Here is a 20,413-nt window from a genome sequence, read left to right as displayed (position 1 = left end):
ATGGAGCTGTGCACAAGATGGACAAATCCCTTGTCCTCATGGAGCTGAAAGTCTAGTAGAGGAAGGCACATAATAAACAAACACATAACACGCCAGGAGACTGCTCTGGTTCTGGAGAAAAATAAAGCAAGGTAAGGAGACATAAAAGGACAGATTGCTATTTTATACAGGGTGGTCAGAAAAGGTACCTTTAATAAAGTGACATCTGAACAGAGCCCAAAGGTCACGGAATGAACCATGTCAATATCTGGGAATACATTTCAGGCAGAAAGAACAAGTGCAAAGGCCCTGAGGCTTGGCTTTCTCATCTATAAAATAAAGGATAAGAAAACAGGGTCTTTGTGATATAGCTCTAAGGTTCCCAAGTTTGCCCAGCAGGAGCGGGAGAGGCTTTGGAGGTTGGGGGTGGGTCAGGGTGATATAACCAACAGGACACCTTGCCAGTCCTTTCCTTTTTTATAGTCCTGTACATCTCTCTCTCTAGCTCTGTTTCGAGGAGCAAATGACCAATTGTTTTTAAGAAACAAAAATAATCTGCCCTGTTAAGGGTGAGATATTTTAAAACCACTGAATGGATTTTTCCTTCCTTGCTTGCTTGCTTTCTTTCTTTCTTTCTTTCTTTCTTTTTTTTTATTGATACATCTCCTCTCCTTCCAGTTCTAAAATAAGCACCCTGTCTGCCCATACACGAATCCAAAGGCAACACACTGCAGATGGCGTGGGCCTGGGGAGAGCCAGATGGAGGTCGCTTGGAAGTCACCAGACCTGGAGAAGCCACCAAGCCAGCCTGGCCAGCCTGGCCTCACCCATGGTCTGCTTCCTCTGAATCCAGGTGACGAGACGCTCTTAAAAACAGCAGTGGAATGTGGTGAGAGTTGGCATTTGTAAATGACAAATTTCTGACCGAATTCCAGTTCTTTGGAATGGAAAACCAGCAGCTTCCTGTTACAAAATGTACCAACAGTTCATGCCTAATACATGGGTGTGGGCAATTCATATATTTCAATCTAAATTTGGCTAAAAATATAACAAAGCCGGCATATTTTTAGCCAGGTAAACATTTCTAGGGACTAGGTCAGATTTATATTGGTTTCTGCTCTGCAATCCAGAGGAGGAACGATTCCAAATGAGTGTGAAGGAGGGACCAAAGGGGAAAGCCACACAGTCCACCAGGCAATCGGGAGTCACTGATTCTTGGTGACCACGTCCAGTTTGGGAGTGCTTCCCAGGGCTGAGCGGTTTGTCCCTTCCCATTGGAGAGACAGTGCCTTTTAAAGAACTAAGCCCCACGCTTCTTTGGAAGGCAAGTCTCAGTTGGGTTTTACTACTTCTCTCGCTGGACAGCCTTCAACGAGTCATTTCTCCTCTCTGTGCCCTCAGCTCTATGTGTCTCTCTCCTCCCCGCCCTCAGCTAGCCCTGGGTTTAATTAGAAGCAGCACATTGGGGCGCCTGGGTGGCGCAGTCGGTTAAGCGTCCGACTTCAGCCAGGTCACGATCTCGCGGTCTGTGAGTTCGAGCCCCGCGTCAGGCTCTGGGCTGATGGCTCGGAGCCTGGAGCCTGTTTCCGATTCTGTGTCTCCCTCTCTCTCTGCCCCTCCCCCGTTCATGCTCTGTCTCTCTCTGTCCCAAAAATAAATAAACGTTGAAAAAAAAAATTTAAAAAATAAAGAAGCAGCACAGACGGAGGGCCACGCAACGGGTAAAAGATTCAGGCTCTGCAGGTTCTGTCTGAGTTGCAAGCCCGGCTCTTGCAATTATAGGTGGGGGACCTTGGGCAAGTCGCTGAGCTCTCTCTACTTGCCTTACTTCACCTACAGAGCGGAGACAATGACTGAAGTGCCTAACTCCGAGGCGATTGCTTTTGTGATGATTAGGTCGGAAAATCCACATAAAATGCCTAGAAGACTATCCAGCACATAATAAGTCCTCAGTAAATAACAGCATCTACCCCACACCAGGCATTTTTACACACACGCTAATTGCTTGAATCTGCACGACCCATTGAGATGCCACACTTTCCCTGAGGAAACTGAGGCTTGGTGGGACTGTCTTGTCTAAGCTGCGGCTCAACAACTATTTCTTGAGCCTGCAGTGTCCCAGGCCTCACACCAGCACTGGGGACGTTAGACACCTGGGCAATAAATGAGGCGGTAAGATTTTAAGCCGGGTCGCTCTCACTTCCAGCTTGGGAGGTGGAGGGGATCCAAGAGGCTGGACAGAAAGAGCAGGGACATGAAATCAGAGTTTCAGTACTGACTCCGTGTAGTCTTGGTCAAACCACTGACTTCCTCTGAGCCTCACACAAAACGTAGTCTCCTGCTACAATTGCACCAACCACAAAGGGATCCTGGTTTTCTGATTCACTGAACCAAATGCAAAAGCTTTCTAATACGAAGGGATTAAGAATACTTAATTACTTGGTAGAAGGAGGGGGAAAAGAACATAGCTTAGGGCTGGTTCCACTTCTTCAAACCATCAGGCCTCCACTCAGGAGAGTAGATCCTCTCCTTACAATGCGTGAGGTGGAAAGAATCCTGGGGCCAGGAGACGGGAGGCCTAAGTTCCAGTTTTGTTCTGCTCTCATAGCTGGGTGACTGTGGGCAAGTCCTACCCCTCTCTGGGCCATGCTGTCCCCACTTGCTCAATGGAGCTGTGGAAATAGGCCTCTAAGGCCTCCAAGGCCCACCCTGGCTCAGATGTCCCAAGCGTCTAGTCCAGAGAGGCACAGATCGATCGCTAAGCAGACATCCCAATGAGCCTGGTTATTCTGAATCTGGTTTTGTCACCTACATAGCGCTTTTCCCCCCAAAGCTGCCTTCTTCTGTCCAGAGACAGTAAACAACCAAAGTTCCCACACCGGAAGGTCTGACAGCTCTAGAACACTTGTGGCCCACACATTTTGACGTAAACATGCGTCACTCCCAGGTCTGAAAAGAATCAAAGCAAATCAGCATGAAATGGGGACTGTCTGCAGTGCTGCAGCCGAGCGGCCTGTGGCGAGAGGACAGGAAGAGAGGTCCTGCCAGCTGTTAAGCACATGGACCCCGCTGGGCCCTGCAGCACAGGGGTGACCTGGGGGGCGGCAGCGACGGCAGTGAGAGAACGAGATCGTGCCCACATGGCGGCAGGATGTGGGCAAAAGCCAATGGGGATCCTTATTCTGTAAACGCGGAGCCCCTGGAGACAGGCTGGGTCAGGCACAGAAGGCCCCGGCAAGAAGGAAACAGGAGGCCAAGGCCAGGGAAGTGGGGGGCAGACTCCAAGGAGAAGAGGGTTTGGACATCTGGTTGTCTAAAGCAGCACCTCCATACGGGGCTCAGGCCTCCTCCAGTTACTGGCACAAGAAGGCAGAGGTCAAGAGATTTGGGAATTGGAGACACCCAGCTATGAATTCTGTCACCCGTCCATACCACCTGTGTGACTTGAGTAAGTTCCACGGCCCCTCTCAGGCTTGTCTCCCTACTGACTCCTCATTTTTCTCCTTTCCGGTAAAACAGGATCAATATTGGCTCAGGACATTCGTGTGAGGATTAAGTGTATGGAAATGGCACGTAAATGGTTGCTGTCATCATTATTCCTGGAAGGCTGTCCCATCCTGGGACTCTTGAAGCCCTCCCCTTTTCTTCACCAGCTAAAATCCTTCACAACCTTTCTCAGGTCCCCCTTCCAAAGTGTGTGCGCGCACGTACCTGCCGAAGCCCTCCAGAGCCCACAGCGTTCTCTCCCCCTCCACCCCTCCAGTCTACCGCACAGTCATTGTCACATCCTGAGAGGTCTTCCATTGGATCAGCCGGACAGTTTAGACACTGTAAACAGCCTTGCGTAAGGGAATCTGCCTCCTTCTTCTACCCAGCCAGCCCAGCCGCGTTTCTCTAAGACCCGGTGTTGGAGAGCTTTGATGCTGGCCTCAGCCAAGGTTCAGGTTGCCCTCTCTGTGTCTCCTACACTTGGCCACCCACCATCACATGATCTTCTCAGTGCACAAGCCAAGAGGGAGTTCTGCAGAACACATGGCTTAGCCATAGCTTCATGAACACAGCTGGTGCTCAATATCCACTTACTCCTGTGTTTCAATTCTTTCTTTCATCTTCCCCCTCCCATCCTTCTTTTCTTCTGCAAATATTAACTAAGAACCTACTATGTGCTGACCCTGTATCAGTAGCGATCAAAAGACACACATCCCTGACTCCGGGAAGCCATGGTCTGGCTAAATAAGCAATCACAGGCTGAGCTGTAGGGGCTACAGAGCAGGCTATGGGACCATATAGGAGAGATACTATCCTGGTGATGGTGGAAGGCTTCCTGGAGGAGGTGACACAAAGCCTGAGCTTGAATGGGTGAAGGACAAGGAGGATTTAGCCAGTCAAAGGAGACCTACATAGTGGTAGATGAGTAAGACTCAACCAGGGGTTTTGATATTTTTAAAAGTTCCCTCATTAAAAACAATTTCTTTTATGCTTTCAACTTTGGAAACATCTTAGATTTTTACAAAAGATTATCAAATCAACCTGAATCTTGTGATTCCATAAACCGTCAGCAACTATTCTCATGAAAGAATAGGAATTAAGCCAAGATTCTCACACTGCACCAGAAAAGAGATAAAGAGTCCAGATCCTAAACCCAGTGAAATAAACTTGGCTGGGCTATTTATTATCAGCGAGCACAAACACACACACACACACACACACACACACACACACACACACTCACCCCTTCCTATCTCATTTATGTTCTCCTGGGTACACTGTAGACGTCAAGGAGACTGCTAATGTGTACTCTTTAGCCAGGGCTTTGCTTTGTCTCTCAACATTTTATTTTGAAAAATTTCAAACAGAAAAGTTGAAAGAACTGCACATGTATCTTCACCTAGATTTATCAGCTGTTAACATTTTATGACATTTACTTTCTCCTCTCTGCAGATATACTAACCTTTTTTTTTTCCCCTGGATGATCTGAGAATTAGTTGCTGACACCAAGATATCTCTAGATATTTCAGTATGTATCTCCCAAGAAAAAGGACATTTTCTTACATAACCCTAATACCATTAACACTGATAGAATACTATCTAATACACCATCTGAATTCAAATATCTCCGATTGTCTCCAAAAGGAACTTTCTTTTTTTTTTTTAATTTTTTTTAACGTTTATTTATTTTTGAGACAGAGAGAGACAGAGCATGAATGGGGGAGGGTCAGAGAGAGGGAGACACAGAATGTGAAACAGGCTCCAGGCTCCGAGCTGTCAGCACAGAGCCCGACGTGGGGCTTGAACTCACGGACCGTGAGATCATGACCTGAGCCGAAGTCGGCCGCTCAACTGACTGAGCCACCCAGGCACCCCACCAAAAGGAACTTTCTAGAATTTATGGTTTTGCTCATCCAGGATGCAGTCAAGAATCTCATTGGATTTGGTCATCATAGGTCTTTGTTCTCCATCTACCTTTTAAAATTTTTTGTCTTTCATGACACTGTCCATTTTGAAGACACCAGGCCTGTTGTTTTAAAGAATGATCCATAATCTGAATTTACCTGATTGCTTCCTCATGCTAACAAATGATTCTGATCAAATTCCTCATTTTTCCCTTCTCTCCAGGACCAGCCCTGCCAGCGACACCATGATAAACACTTAGTGGACCTTGTGGCCTCAGTGCACTTAGAATTTTACAAATCCCAGAGGGATTTAACTAATAGCTAAATAAACTAACATTTATTTAATTTTGAAAGAATATTTTCAATATTTCCAAACTCTAGGGGCAGAGGGGAGGGGCCAAATGTCACATGTGCCAACCCAAAGGAAATTTTATAGCGATTTACTTTGATTCAGTATTAACAATGGCTTTTCAGATTTCTTCAAAGAATTTTTAATGCTTATTTATTTTTGAGAGAGAGAGAGAGTGAGACAGAGCATGAGCGGGGTAGGGGCAGAGAGAGGGAGACACAGAATCGGAAACAGGTTCCAGGCGCCACACTGTCAGCACAGAGCCTGACGCGGGGCTCGAACTCATGAACTGCAAGGTCATGACCTGAGCCAAAGTCGGACGCTTAACCAACTGAGCCACCTAGGTGCTCCGCTTTTCAGATTTTTAAAAAATGGTTGTTTATTTATTTTGAGAGAGAGAGAGTTCATGCATGCACGTGAGCAGGGGAGAGGCAGAGAGAGAGAGGGAGAGAGAGAGAGAATCCAAAGCAGGGTCCGTGCTATCAGCACACAGCCTGATGCGGGGCTTGAGCTCACGGACCGTGAGATCATGACGTGAGCCGAAATCAAGAGTCGGACACTTGATTGTTGGACAAGAGTCAGTGGCTTAACTGACTGAGCCACCCAGGATCAGGTATTTTTTTCAAAGTGCTTTCACCCTTGCTATTGAGGAACCCTTGCTTTGGGGTGAAACAGATATGGGCTCAAATTCTGGGTCTATCACTTACTAGCCGTGCTACTTGGAAAAGTAGTTTAACCTCTCTCAGCCTTGGTCGCCTTAAAGGATATTTATGGTGTAAGGTGCTTAAGCCAGTGTCTCGGTCCTAATCGTTGCATCTGTTAAGCTTTGCAAGAACCCTTCAAAAAAGGGAGAGCAAGAATTATCCTCTCCATTTCACAGGTGAGGTAACTGAAGCTCAAAAGACAATGGGACCTGTTGAAGGTTATGCAGCAAAGCGTCCAACGCGATCGAACTAGAACCAAAGTTGCTGACTCCCAGAGCTGTCATTTCCACTTCTCCTCAGGAAGTAGCATCTTCCTCATGGGATGTTGTGAGGCTTGATCGACATGATACATGTCTGGTGCTATGCATTAGGCTCGTACAGAGGCTATGTTCAGTGTCAGTGACCCTTATTGTCACTATTTCTATGGTGTCACACTGCTGTGAGTAACAGATTTTTTGTTTCAAAGGCCCCACAAGAACTCTGGGAACCAGGCTCCTAATTATCCTGACTCCCACCAAGACAGGGTGGGGATTAGAACAACCTAAACTTCACTGAAGGTATGAAGGTTTCGCTTGGAAGGAAAGACAGAATATTCTGAGGCTGTGGGGCCATTGTTTGCAAAACACAAGAGAGGGTCTGTTTTCTTGGGAAAGGGACATAAATCATGAGTCATACTTTAGGTTCTGTGTGGGTGACTTGAGGTTCCTGAGAAAACTTTTGTGTCACTCACTATTGTCGGGTGTGGACTGAAAACACAAAAAGCCTGACCCAGTTTTATTCCCCAAATCACATGACCCATCCTGACCAAGACATTCTAGGAACACATTGTCCATCTCCTTGAACAATGTGAGCAGGAGACAGAGTAGCCATTCAAATTGGCCACGAGGCAATTAGTAAAACACCGTTGAGCAGCCGGCCATGCCTTGGGGCAACTCAATGACCAAACAGATCACAAGGTCCGGCTCCCACCGTAATCATGCCAGCCGCGAGGGAAGAGGGCTTTCCTTCTACCCTCGAAACAATAAGCAGCCATTCAGAAGCCCAATCAATGGGACTGTTCCATTCTTGGTCCTGGGCAAGGCCATTATATTGTCCAGTGGCTACAGTGCTAGCTCAGACAGTGTTACAAAGAAGACTTTTCCATAGGTTTGGTGTGCAATAGATCCCTCAGCTTGGTTGGTGCTAGAGGGACGGCATGTCTGGAACCAAAATGTGGAGGTTTCATTTCACAACTCTGGATATGACTCATTTAGAGGCCATTGTTCTTAATTTATTCTTGCTTCCCATTCATCTAACCAAAGCCCTGCTACGCTCTCTGTTTTCACATCTGTCCTTCTAAGTAATGAACCATGCGCTGGGGAGAGAGGTAGGGAGTGTGGAAAGAACATGAGCTTGGAATGAGGCAGATCTGGTTTCTGAACTTGGCTCTGACCTTAGGTGATAAAAATAGGCAATACCATGCTTGCTATATGCCAGGCACTGTGCTCAATAACCTAACTGTACCCGTTTATACTTCATAGGTGAAGACACTGACAATTAGAGATGTTAAGTAATGTGCCCCAAGCCTGGATTCAAACCTTGCTGTGTCTCTCAGTGAAGCCCAATCTACCATGTAAAACTGCCTTGAAATGCAAATTTCCTTTGCTCTAAGCTTCCTCATATGAAACGCATAGACCACTTTACATTTCACCCATTTCTTGTGTCTCGAGTCGTATAGAAACAAATACACCCAAATATATATTTAAGAAATAGGTGTATAAAGCAATATATGTACAAAATACATTTACAAAACAAATATATGTTTGTTTTATATATATAATATACGTATACATATGTTTAATAACCACACGCGAAGTAACCGCTTGAGCTAAAGCCGACCATATATACATTTTTTTAAAGCAGCAGAGACTAACAGGCACGTAGCAGATACTCCATAAATGCCCCCTTCCCTGCGGCCGAGGCTGATTCTAAGATATCAAATCTCTGACCCCAAGCCAAAATCTCACTGGGCAGTTTGTCTTTTTCAGACGAGCCTCGGGAACCTCACAAAGGCTTAATTAAAACACCTCTCTCACGGCCCCATCTCTTGCCGTATAAGTCAATAACACAGGACACCAAGATTTGGTTGCTTCTTCAGCCTCGGTCACAGAGGAAGACGGTGTGAGGAGGGGGGAGGCCAATCCAGCTATCCTGAAAGCTGGAAATCGGGCTGCAACTCCTCCAGCCGGGCCTTTGATGTGTGTGTGCCTGCTTCCATGTGCTCATTACTTTAAGCTGTTCCATGTGTATATGTTTGTATATGTGTGTGTATACATGTGTATTACGCATAGCCAGAAGTAGATGTATTTACATACCTATAGACACACACATAACGATATCCTAAATAAGCCACCAGTCCCACCTTTAAAGTGTCTTCAGAAAATTAACCCACGGAATAAGCAATAATATGTGAAATATAAACATTCTTGCATGTTGGCAGATAACCATGCTATACATTCCCCTCGAAGAACTGAGAAGGAGAAGAAAGGGAATAACACAATGGCAGAAAAATGCACTAATCAAATCCATAATCAACTTTGATGATGGAGTAAGGAGTCTAATCAAAACACAATGGGACAAAGTTGCAACAGGTTGTAAGCTTGGAGCTGTGCTCTCCTCCCAGGGGCCTCGCCTGCTCTTTCTTTTTAAACATCTAAAACACCCACAGAGGATTTCAATCACTTCTAATTACTTTTTTAAAGAAATGAGTTGCAAGTTGAACACCAGGCTCCTAAAAACAGGAAATATCAAAGTATTATATATATAATTTTTTTCCCTGCAGCTGCTTCTTAAAAATAAGCTAACCTCTCCTCAAATAGCTCATGCGCATTCCTTATCTGAAGGTCGGCCGGCCAGGGTTTCTGAACTAACGCAGAGCATGCCTCTAAAACAATTCTTTGCATATGGTCATAATTTATACACCACGTTAACAGAGCAGATGCTATAAATGTTCACTCTTGGGGGAAGGCCCAGGTATCCCAGCACCAGGAGGAGAATTCGGGAGGGATGTGCTGCTCCACAGCAGTCCTCTCCCCCCAGTGGGGGTGGAGCCGAGCTGTAGGTTTGTGGGAGAGGTTCAAGGTGAGGGGCCTGGGCAGTTGACAGAGGGGCCGCACCTAAGGCTGTCTGCTGGCTACCTTAGGTCTTCTCACACTTATTGGACATGGGGAGCCAGCTTGGGAGGAGAGGGCTGTCACTGGCCGAAGAGAGTTGCTGCATAATAAAAGGAGCCATGAGAACTGCCTCTCTTCCCCTGTAACTACCATGTTGAATATTCCGAACCCCAAGCTAATAACGATAATCACTGTCATTTCCCAAAGGTCTATTATGAACCAGGTCTTTACGGACACCACCTCCCACCTTCTCCTAAGGAGCCTGCATGCGCAGAATTCTCATTCACCAGCCAGCATGCAAAGCCCATCCTTCAGGGGCACCTGGGTGGCTCAGTCGGTTAAGTGTCTGCTTAAGTGTCCGACTCAGGTCATGATGTCACGGTTCGTGAGTTCGAGCCCCACGGCGGGCTCTGCCTCTGCACTGATAATGCAGAGCCTGCTTGGGATTCTCTTTCTCTGTGTCTCCCCTGCTCGTGCACATACGTGCTCTCCTTCTCAAAACAAACTTTAGAAAGAGCCAGTCCTTCAACTGCGAGATGCTTTTGTTGTTCCCTCATCACCATGTTTTAAAAGGAAGATACTAGGGGCGCCTGGGTGGCTCAGTCGGTTAAGCATCCGACTTCAGCTCAGGTCACGATCTCGTGGTCCGTGAGTTCGAGCCCCACGTCGGGCTGTGGGCTGATGGCTCAGAGCCTGGAGTCTGCTTCCAATTCTGTGTCTCCCTCTCTCTCTGCCCGTCCCCCGTTCATGCTCTGTCTCTCTCTGTCTCAAAAATAAATAAAAGGGGGCGCCTGGGTGGCGCAGTCGGTTAAGCGTCCGACTTCAGCCAGGTCACGATCTCGCGGTCCGTGAGTTCGAGCCCCGCGTCGGGCTCTGGGCTGATGGCTCAGAGCCTGGAGCCTGTTTCCGATTCTGTGTCTCCCTCTCTCTCTGCCCCTCCCCCGTTCATGCTCTGTCTCTCTCTGTTCCAAAAATAAATAAATAAATAAATAAATAAATAAATAAATAAATAAACGTTAAAAAAAATTAAAAAAAAAGGAAGATACTAGATACAGAACAATTACCTGTTGTATGAAAGTGCGGCTTCTCTGCAGTGACATCATCTTCTGCTCTGCACCAACACATGGCCCTGCTCCTCATCCTTCCCTCTCATGAGCGTGTCACTTCCTCTTCTCCCCACCCAACCAGGGCTGCCCATCTCTGAAGCCCAGTCTCCTCCAGGAGGCCCTCTGGATTTCTCCAGCCATCGTGGCCCTTCCCTTCCTTTGAGCCCCAAGCATCCCTTCCAGCCCTCTCTGTGTTGTGTCCTGTTGCTGTAGGCACATTGGTTACATCTCCCAACTAGACTAGGAAGTCCCCAACGCCCAGGCCATGTCTATGTACCCCATCCACCCGCCAGGGTAAATGATGGAGGTAGGCAGCTATGAAGGGTGCGGGACCACCAGTGTTGAAGCTACACCAACCTGAGTCGGACTCTCTGTTCCATCACACTGGAGCACGATGACTTGGAACAAGTTCCCCCAGACTTGCAGAGTCTCACTCGCTCTTCTAGCTCAAGGGTTAGAGCAGTGGTCTCACTAGGGCCTGCCAGTAAGCTGAAAGTCTCTGTGCTTACCCGTGTATAGTGGTTAAGGGCATGGACTCCAGAGCCAGACCGTCCAAGTTTTAATTCTACTTCTGCTACTCCCCAGGTTACTAACCCGGTCTTTGCCTCAGTTTCCTTGTGTGTAAAATGAGAATACTAACATTTATGTCATTGCATTGTCATAAGAATCAAATGAGGTCTTTTACGTACTAGTCTTTAGAACAATTCCTGGCATGTAGGAAGTAATTGTATTGTTTGATTTGTCATTATTATATCATTATTGATTTGTCATTATTATATCATTGGACTTGCCATTATTATATTATTGGATTGCCATTATTGTATTATTATTGTTATAGAACATTATTGTTATACAAAAGGTCCCATCTGCTTTAAATGTTACTATGGGTGAAATGATATCATATATAAAAAGCCGGGCACCGTGAGCACTAAACAAGTAGTCATGCCCTTCCCTCACCTTCCCACCGTGCCCGGTACTGAGAGATGCTCTGTAAATTCTTGTGAACTGATGAATACCTTTTCAAGGGCTAGAGAGATAAGCTATGCCTTTTCTCACTTAGAGGCTATTAGATCTAGGTTCTAATAGCCTTATCTCTTGGTTTGGCAATATAAATAGCTAATTATATTAAGTGTTGCTTATTTGCTAGACACTGGGCTAAATAATTCATAGGTTATTTTTCTCAGTCCTTACAATTTGTGTGGTTGTTTCTGCCCATTTGTACAGAGGGGAACACTGAGGCCCAGAGAGGTTAACTGACCAGGTCACTCAGCTGGTGCACGGCAGAAACAGGACACCACGGATATCCACCTGACTTTAAAATCTGTGTACTGACCCCTGCACAACTCATCCTCCTGAGAGAAACTCCCCGAATAAAAGGGAGAGTCAGAGGCCCCAAGATATCATCTGCCCTATAACTCAACATTTCCTGAGTATCTTCTAGTGACAAATACCAGGTTTTGTATTAGAGACCACAGAAGTCCAGCCAGACACAGTCCTTAAGCTATAATAGAGAGGCTTTCCTGGATGGCGAATGGGCTACTATGTTAGGTAGAGTGAAAGAAGGCCTTGTCCAAAGAAGGTAAAACTGCCTTTGCCAAAGTCACTTTGATGCCAGTGTGGGGCAGTAAGTAAGGACAAGGATCTGCTGCTTGCCGCAGGGAAGAGCCCTCAGGAAGCCCAAACATGGATAAGGAAAGCAGGCTGGTAAGAAATAGGATAGCCCACCAGGAAGGAGTCAATTTCCTGCCAAGGAAATTGTCCATCCAAACCATCCTCATGATCAGAAGGATTGGCCTCCTCCCCTGAGGGCAAGACAGGTGCAATGGGGGCATTTGGGTATGGTGGGCCAAGAGTGAGGGAAGAGAGCAAAGCCGAGGGACCAGGCCCCTGCCAGCCCCTCCATGAACAGCTGGAGAATATTTTTTCAGGAAAGAAGGTGATGAATCACCTTTCCAGAACCTGCCCCCTGCAAGTCCTCCAACCATGTTTGTTAAATATAGGGTCAAATGGGCAAAGGCAGAACAGCTGCCTGGGTGGAAACAATCCCTGTGTCTACTTTCCCTCTCATTCCTCAGTTCCTTCTCATCAGGCTGGAGGGTGTGTGTCACATCCCAGAGTCACTGTTCTGGCCTCCCACGTACCACCCACCATACCTCATAAACCCTGTCTCCAAGGATGGATAGGAAAACCTCCCAAGAGTGAATCCCTGAGCTCATTCCCATTTCGGAGCCCACTGGACAAATCCTGTGGCTAACAGCAGAAAAAGAGAACACAGCACAAACTCCTAGCAGAGACAGGCCCTCCGGAGCACAGGGTGAAATCTTGCTTTCCTCCCACACGCCATCACTCAAACCTGTCAGCTTCCAAAAATGTTTAGCAAGTGCAGCAGCAAGGGGCATGCTTATCAGCCTGGCCTGGGAGCTTAATCTGCTTCGAGAGCCTTCTCCAGCCCAGAGTTCCAAAAGTCTGCTTACAATTAGCTCCCAGCTCCAGTTCCTCCATCGGAAAGGTTAGCAATGTGTTGAGTTCTAGCCTCTGATCAGAGAAAGCTCCAGGAGAAGGTGGAGACAGTGTCAGCAGAAAAGAAAGTGCCAAAAAGGTCAGCTGGTCTGTTGCCACTTCCCTGACACCAGCCCCAAACCACCTCCCCCTCTGGCTTCCTGCCTCTCCTGACTGGGACAGTCACATCCGTCAGGTCAGCCTGTCCCCAAAAGTCCCTGCTGAATGACTGCCAAGAAAATACAGCATGCCCCTGCTCCCTCCTACCAGATGAGGAAAAAAAAAAAAAAAAAAAAGGGAGCAGGGAGGGCAGAAGGCCAAGAGAAACTGATTGGCCCTTGCTGATTTCCTTAAAAGAGATTGCATGGCCAAGGCCTGTCACCCAGCGGGACTGGGTGATGCAGGCTCTGTCTGGAAAGGTAGAAGTCACCAATTCTCTTCAAGCCCAAGCCATCAGCCATCCCCACACCCAGTCACCCAGGCTACCAGCGCCAGGATTTACTACCCAGGAAGGAGGGGCTTAACTTCAGGCAGCCATTTGGAAACAGCCACCCCCACCCCCACCGCCATCCTCACCCCCCACCGCAACAGCCAGCCAAGACGCCAGGAGTCTCCAGCTGCCTGCTTCCGCTGGTGCAGCGGGCACTCCTAGGGCAGTCCCAGCACAGTGCCTGGAATCCTGTCGGCCCAAGGGACGGGCAGGGGCAGGTCATCTTCAAACCGAGGGGAACAGGTTGACTGCACCCCCCAGACACCTTTTCCTGGATCTTGCAGCCAGACCAGGGGGCATCGAGCCCAAGAGACTTCAGACCATTCCTTGGCAGACACAGAATCTCTGCAGAACCGACAGCCAGCCAGCCGCTGCAGAAGACACTGCCTTCTTGAGGCCAAGCTCTCAACATGCAGGAACTGACATTTCCAGAGCCGCACGGTTGTGTGTGTGCGTGCGTGTGTGTGTGTATGGACACGCCACCCGTACCCCCCAGAAGGAAGCTGCTGGCATACCCCCACCCCGGTCTCTCAAAGCTCCTGAAGGCAAACCTCTGGCACCCGGGCCACACCCACCGGCCAGCCCACTCTCCTAGCGCATCCCCAGATCTGCCAGCCTAAGTAGAACGGCTCCCTTCTCCGCCCACCGGGTAGCCCTTTCACTCCTCCAGCCGTGCCACCTTCCCCCCAAGAAGTATTCGCCCGCCCACCCTCCCAGAACAGTGCCCCGGCACACATCGCCTCTCACCTGGGTATCGAACCCGTTTTCCACCGAGCCGCTCTTCCGCAGCGGGAGCCCCTCCCCCGCCGGCTCCTGCAGCCCCTGGGATTTCAGGGGGATCTGGCTAGGGTAGGTAGTCTTGCTCACCTCCACCTTGCTTCCCAGCTTGAGGTAGCAGGGCTGGGGGCCGGCCCGGGCTGGGGGCACGTGCAGGATGGGCGCGGCGCTGTGCACGGGTTTGGGCAGTCCCGACTTCATTTTGGAGGCGACCAGGATGGCCGGCATCTTCTCCCGGGGCTTCGGCTTTCCCAGCACGTCCCTGGCAGCGGCGGCGGAGGCGACCGCTAAAGGCAGCGCGGGCAGCAGAGCAGGCGCCGGGCCTCGGCCCGCGAGGCGCCCACCACCAGCGGAGGAAAAAAAAAAAAAAAAAAAGAAAGCCCCGGGTCTGGGAGTCAGAGCAAACCGGCGAGCGCGCCTTCGGGTTGTAGGATGGGGCAGAGGACTGGTCGCTGCGCTCAGCTGGTTCCACCTGGACGGATGCTGAAGGCGGGTTTCTCGCGCGTCCTAGGCGGCCTGTTCAAGGGATCTGGGCGCTCAGGGGCTGTTCCCTCTTTCGATTCTCCTCCTGGGAAACCGAGGCTTGGACGCCCATATTAACTTGTCACTGCATCTCCGAAGTGAGGAGGCCCCTTTGGGAGAGGAACGGCGGGGTCGCGCGGCTTCCCGCTCCGGGAGGCTGCGGGTGTGAGAGGGTGAGGGAAGCAGCGAGCAGCGGCGGGAGGAAGGCGCGAGCAGAAGAGGAAGGAGAGGGAGGACGCACGGAGCCCAAGACGCCTCCACCAAGAGGCAGCTGCTGCCCTAACCGCGAGCACCGCAGTGTCACCCGCGACGCAGAGGCGCGGCGACAGCCCCCGAAAGGTCTCTCTAGGCGTGACAGTCACGACTGCTCATAAGTCCCCCGGACAGATAGCACCTTAGCGCCTGTAGGTCTGCACATGCTCCGTGAGCTATAGCGCAGCTAGGCTGTGGCCGTGGGGCGCGGGCACCCGGACGCGCGGCTGGCGGGCTGGGCAGGGCTGCGCTGGCGAGCGGCGGCCCCGCTTCCCGGGAAGGCTGCGCTGGCTGCGGGGCTCCGAGCAGGGGAGGACAGGCTGCGGCCGGCGCTGCTGCGGCGCGCGCTGACAGCCCGGGCCGCCCCGGCGCGCCCATTGGTCCGTGGCGCGCCAATCAGCGACTGCAGCTCGCTCTGCAAAGGGGGCGTGGCCTCAACTCCCGGGCCGTGGCCGAAACTCCGGGGCCGCGCTTGGCCGCCAAGTACAAAGCCGGCTGGTGGCCGCTCTGCGGCACTGCTCCTGCTGCGCGCTTCCCAGCGGGCCGACACTCCCGCGTCCCTGAAACCCTCTTTTGAAAAATGCCCTTTCGAATGCAAAGGCCCGCCTCGGGGCCCCGCGGGCGAGGCTCGGGGGGAAGTTTGTTTCCTTTTTCAAATTGTTCTGGTCACCTTAACGGTTTGAATCTTCCGGAATCGCGCCCGCCGCCCTGCGGCCCCCCATCTGGTCTGGGCAGGGCTGTTCCTCGTCTCCGGCGTTAAGGACTCGCCAGCCATTTCTCCTCTTTTCTGCCTCACTTCCAGGCGGGCCGGGGGCCCTCCCAAGAGCTTCCTCTCCCGCTTTCAAAGCCTTCAGTTTTCACTTAACTATTTGAAGTATTTATAGGCAAATACACTACCCAGGGAAGCCTCCCGCCCCGAGTCAGCTCCCCCGTGCAACCTACTACAGATTCTGTCATCAGAGTGGCCGGAGGAAGCCAGGAGAGGTTCCATGACCCCGGCTGGCTCAGGCTAACCCTTGTTGCATTTCATGTAGCAGCCCCTCCCTGTCCGCGCCTTGGATGCACTGGCCCCACAGGTTCCTCGACTTTAATGCGTCCGAGGATTTCTCTCCTCTCAATTGCTCTTTGGGTTCCTCGCTGACGCAGAGTTTATGAGAACTGGAACGTATGATCCAGACAGACCCGAGCCCTCTCGATTCATGGATTGGGACCCCCCACCCTGGAGAACTGCCTGGATTTAAACTGGGCGAGACCTTAAATCGCAATGCATCCTTAAAAAGCTTCGGTTTTCACTTGGAGCAAGGAGGTTTGAGTACATTTATATCATGCGCTGTTGTTTGGATTAAATGAATAGTGCATGACAGTTGTTAAGCACAAGTACCTGGCAGTGTAAGGGGTCAGGAGAAGTTAGGCATTATTATCCCTGTTATTAAATTACTACGGCTACTTCCCATCGCCCCCCTCCCCCCAGTCATCTCTGCTTATAAGTTGTTTGTCTTTTCTCTCTGTCTCTAAGATACAGGTTTTCCCAGTATGTCCACCCTGTAGCATGATTTACAATGCTGATAGCATTGATTTATCATTATCCAGACCAGAGGAAACCTCAAAGTTTTAAAACAACCTCTTGAAAAGGCATTAAGAAATGAGAAGGTGCTTTCTTACCCTGGCCTGCTCCCTCCCCAACCTTATCTTCCACAGATTCTATACCGCGACTTTCTACTCTAGCTAGGCTGAAGTACATAGTCTTGTATATAATTTCAGGTATTCCTCCTCTCTCTGAAATTAAATCATACGTGGTCTGTGCCACTTACTTAACACTCAGCCCTTCGCCGTCTGATGCCACCGTTATTTATCATTTCATTTTTATTTTCTTTGAGAGTAAGCCTCATGAAGTTAGGAACTGTGTTTTGAACTTTCATTAGAGTCTCTCGGCATCAAGTATGCGGTGGACCCAACAGCTACCCAGAGTGTTATCGAATAAATGAGTAAGGGATGATAGCAGCAATTCTCCAGGAAGGGAGCCTTTTAGATTTAGGTATATAATGTCATAAGACACGTTATACTATATTAAACCTTAGGACTCTCTCCCCAGAATTCTGGTTCATACAGACATACCAAGAGTCATGGGAAGATATTGCAGTCTTCGATAAAGTTCACAGAGATATTCCAAAGTAATTCCATGGCAGTGGTTCTCAAAGTATGGTTACCAGACCAGCTGCAGCAGCAGCACCTGAAAACTTGTTTGAAAACCCCACCCCTGAGCAACTCAACCAAAAGATCTGGAGGTGGGGCCTAGCAATCTAGGTTCAACAAGTGCTTAAGTCAGTGATTCTGATGCATATTAAAGTTTGACAGCTTACACCCTAATGAATATACCAGGCACTCAGTGCTCTTCCAGGGCTGCCTAAACCTTAATGTACATAGGAAGTACTGGAGATCTTGCTAAAATACAGATTCTGATTCAGAAGTTCTGGAATAGGGCTGAGGTTCTGCTTTCAGAATATGCTCCCATGCAATGCCCCTGCTGGTGGCTTGGAGATCACACTTTGAGTAGTAAGGCTAAACTGTAGGTAACAAAAGGGTTTCATCTCAAGGACCATCTGTACTTAAGTGACTTTCTGTCACACTGTGCTGAAAAGAATTGAGGGTGCATCTACCTAGTTTAGTTGGAAACAGCAGCCTAATCAATTAATAATGTCTGTCATGGATGCAGAAATAGAAATAGTGACAGACGTGCTAAGTATTTGCCATCTTTGATCTCCTGTTTAAATCATATTTGCTGTCAAGGTCATTTTTTGGGTTCTTAGACCCTCAACTATGTGCTAATATGAAAAACAGTACATTCTTTTTGGACTTCTTCCTAATCCTCTAGAATTTGGTAAACATTGAGCATGCACCTTGACCCTTTGTGAGTTTATAAATAAAGACTGCTAATTTCTCATCTTTCTTGATGGAAGCTGAGTGAATCTTTTAGTCTATTTCCAATTTCTTTGCCCACCTCTTCATCCTTTAATAATGTTATTTGCTCTTTCCCGGAACATTTTTCATTTCCCTTTATATCTTTCCTATTAACCTTCATTTTCCTTATTTAAAGCAAAATAATTTATCATCATAACCAGACAAAGTGAGAGTAAATCTACTTTTCCCCTGAGGCAAAAAAGGTAGTTACAAGGTTCCTCCTTAAATAAGATCATTGCGAATTATAAAAATGCCCTATAAAGTTACTCCTTTCATATGTATGCTATGTTAACATGTAAGAAGTCATTTTAAATCAATATGTTTGGCATTGGCAGCTAAAGAAGGTACTGGTTCAGAGAATAGCAAACTGCTTTGAAAGAACAAACTATCCAGATATATATACATATTTTCTTTAATTCTTTTAATATTTATTTATTTTTGAGGGAGAGACAGAGTGTGAGTGGGGGAGGGGCAGAGAGAGAGGGAGACACAGAATCTGAAGCAGGCTCCAGGCTCTGAGCTGTCGGCACAGAGCCCCATGTGGGGCTCAAACTCACAAACTGCAAGACCATGACCTGAGCTGAAGTTGGACGCCTAAGTGAATGAGCCACCCAGGTGCCCCCCCAAAAATATTTTTAATTGTTTTCACTATGGATAGCGCACCATTTTAAATCTCAACTTTGACAACTCTCCTTTTCTCTCACTCTGAACTTTCCAACTCACCCACGTGTCAGTGACGGCCTAATTTGAAACTCACCACCAAAGCTCTCAGGATCACTGAATCATCCTAAGAGCTCTGACAGTTCCCAGGTTCTAAGAGCCATCCTCACGTCCGGATGCTCCAACTGCTTTCTGATCCTCAGTATCAGCCACTGGTGATTAGATGGGTGTGAATTAGGCTTCAGAGCTGACCTGCAGTTGACCAACCCCATCAACCCATCCTTCATCTGAGTGAAAGACCCCTCGCTGTGCCTGACCTCCCAAGAAGACAGTCCTGCGAAGAACCTGAGACATCTAAACCCCAGCCTATCACAGAAAAATGGAAGGGTCTTAAGAAAAAGTCAGCAGTCTCTTGGAAACCCTTGACTATAAATGACGAAGGGAAAGGTTGCAAGTCTCTGGAATAATATAAAAAGCATTCATGAGTTTATACGGGAGTAAAAAAAAAAAAGTCACACTAGCTTATTTTTGAAAACACACTTTTCCTTAATTTTCTATGGGCATGGGTTGGCAACTTATGACACATATCTCTGAGGTGGTACAAATACCCACATTTTGGTAGGGCCCAAATCGAAAGCGTACCTATCTCAGACTGCAGCGAAGCCAGGCTAAGAATCCTAGCCCGGCTCTTTAGAAAGCCCACTCACCCTGCTCCTCGCTCACTTCTAACCTACCTTCTTCCAGATGGCTCTGTGTGCAGAGCAATATGCATAATGGTGACCTCTGGGAGACTGTGGGTTTGCCTACCTGTAGAGGTTGGATTGTGGGGAGTGTGTTTGTGTGTGTGCACGTGCGCATGCGTGTATGCTTGCGTTCACTCAAATAGGGAGGGGCTCAATCATTAATTCAATGAATAAATTGTTGAGGGTCATTTGTGTGCCAGGCTTTGGGCATTATGATAGAGAGTAAGCAAGAGTAAAGTCTTGTTCCCTGCTTTCAAGGTCCAAAGAACGATGCACCTGCTGTTCCCCAGTCAGAGGATTGCCCTTTTACGCAATTAAAAAATGGAAATCCGAAAGCGATGCAGGTCAGCTCTGAAGCCTAATTCACACCCACCTAATCACCAGTGGCTGATACTGAGGATCAGAGAGCAATGCAGTTGGAGCATCCTGATGTGAGGATGGCTCTTAGTTTACGCAATTTAGGAAGAGGAGCAAACCGGGAAATAAATGACAAGTAGTAAAACTAATACGCTAATAGCTTTAGCGTAGTGCAAAATATACTGCGATAAATGAGGCACAAAGGAGAATCCACTCTCTGTGAGGTTAGCAGCTCCTTTGATTAATGAAACTTTCTTTTTTTCCAATGAATTCTATTCATTATTATTAAAGGTTGTGGGAAAATGTTGATAAAACAAAATATACACAGCCAATTCCTCACAATTGTTATGACCCCTTATACTTAAAAATAAATTTCTGTTAAAAAAATAATAAACAGATATTGATCTACCCTGAAGAATTTCAGAAAACTCTCACATCAAAAGAACATTGAGGGGCGCCTGGGTGGCTCAGT

The 20,413-nt window shown here is 48.2% G+C and overlaps 1 protein-coding gene across 5 annotated transcripts in view; it reads right to left on the bottom strand.

Moving 5' to 3' along the window:
• NAV2 (neuron navigator 2) overlaps positions 1-14,690 on the bottom strand; it is a 397,314-nt gene extending 382,624 nt beyond the window's left edge. For all 5 annotated transcript variants that reach the window (XM_030331653.1, XM_030331654.1, XM_030331655.1 and 2 more), the window contains exon 1: positions 14,420-14,690. In XM_030331653.1, coding sequence (XP_030187513.1) covers positions 14,420-14,677 — 258 coding nt within the window. In that variant the 5' untranslated portion in view covers positions 14,678-14,690. The remainder of the gene's footprint in view (positions 1-14,419) is intronic.
• Between the last annotated feature and the right edge of the window lie 5,723 nt (positions 14,691-20,413).

The sequence above is a fragment of the Lynx canadensis genome, chromosome D1, assembly GCF_007474595.2.
Source record: "Lynx canadensis isolate LIC74 chromosome D1, mLynCan4.pri.v2, whole genome shotgun sequence".
Classification (NCBI taxonomy): Eukaryota; Metazoa; Chordata; class Mammalia; order Carnivora; family Felidae; genus Lynx; species Lynx canadensis.
This window is presented reverse-complemented; position numbering and strand designations above follow the sequence as displayed.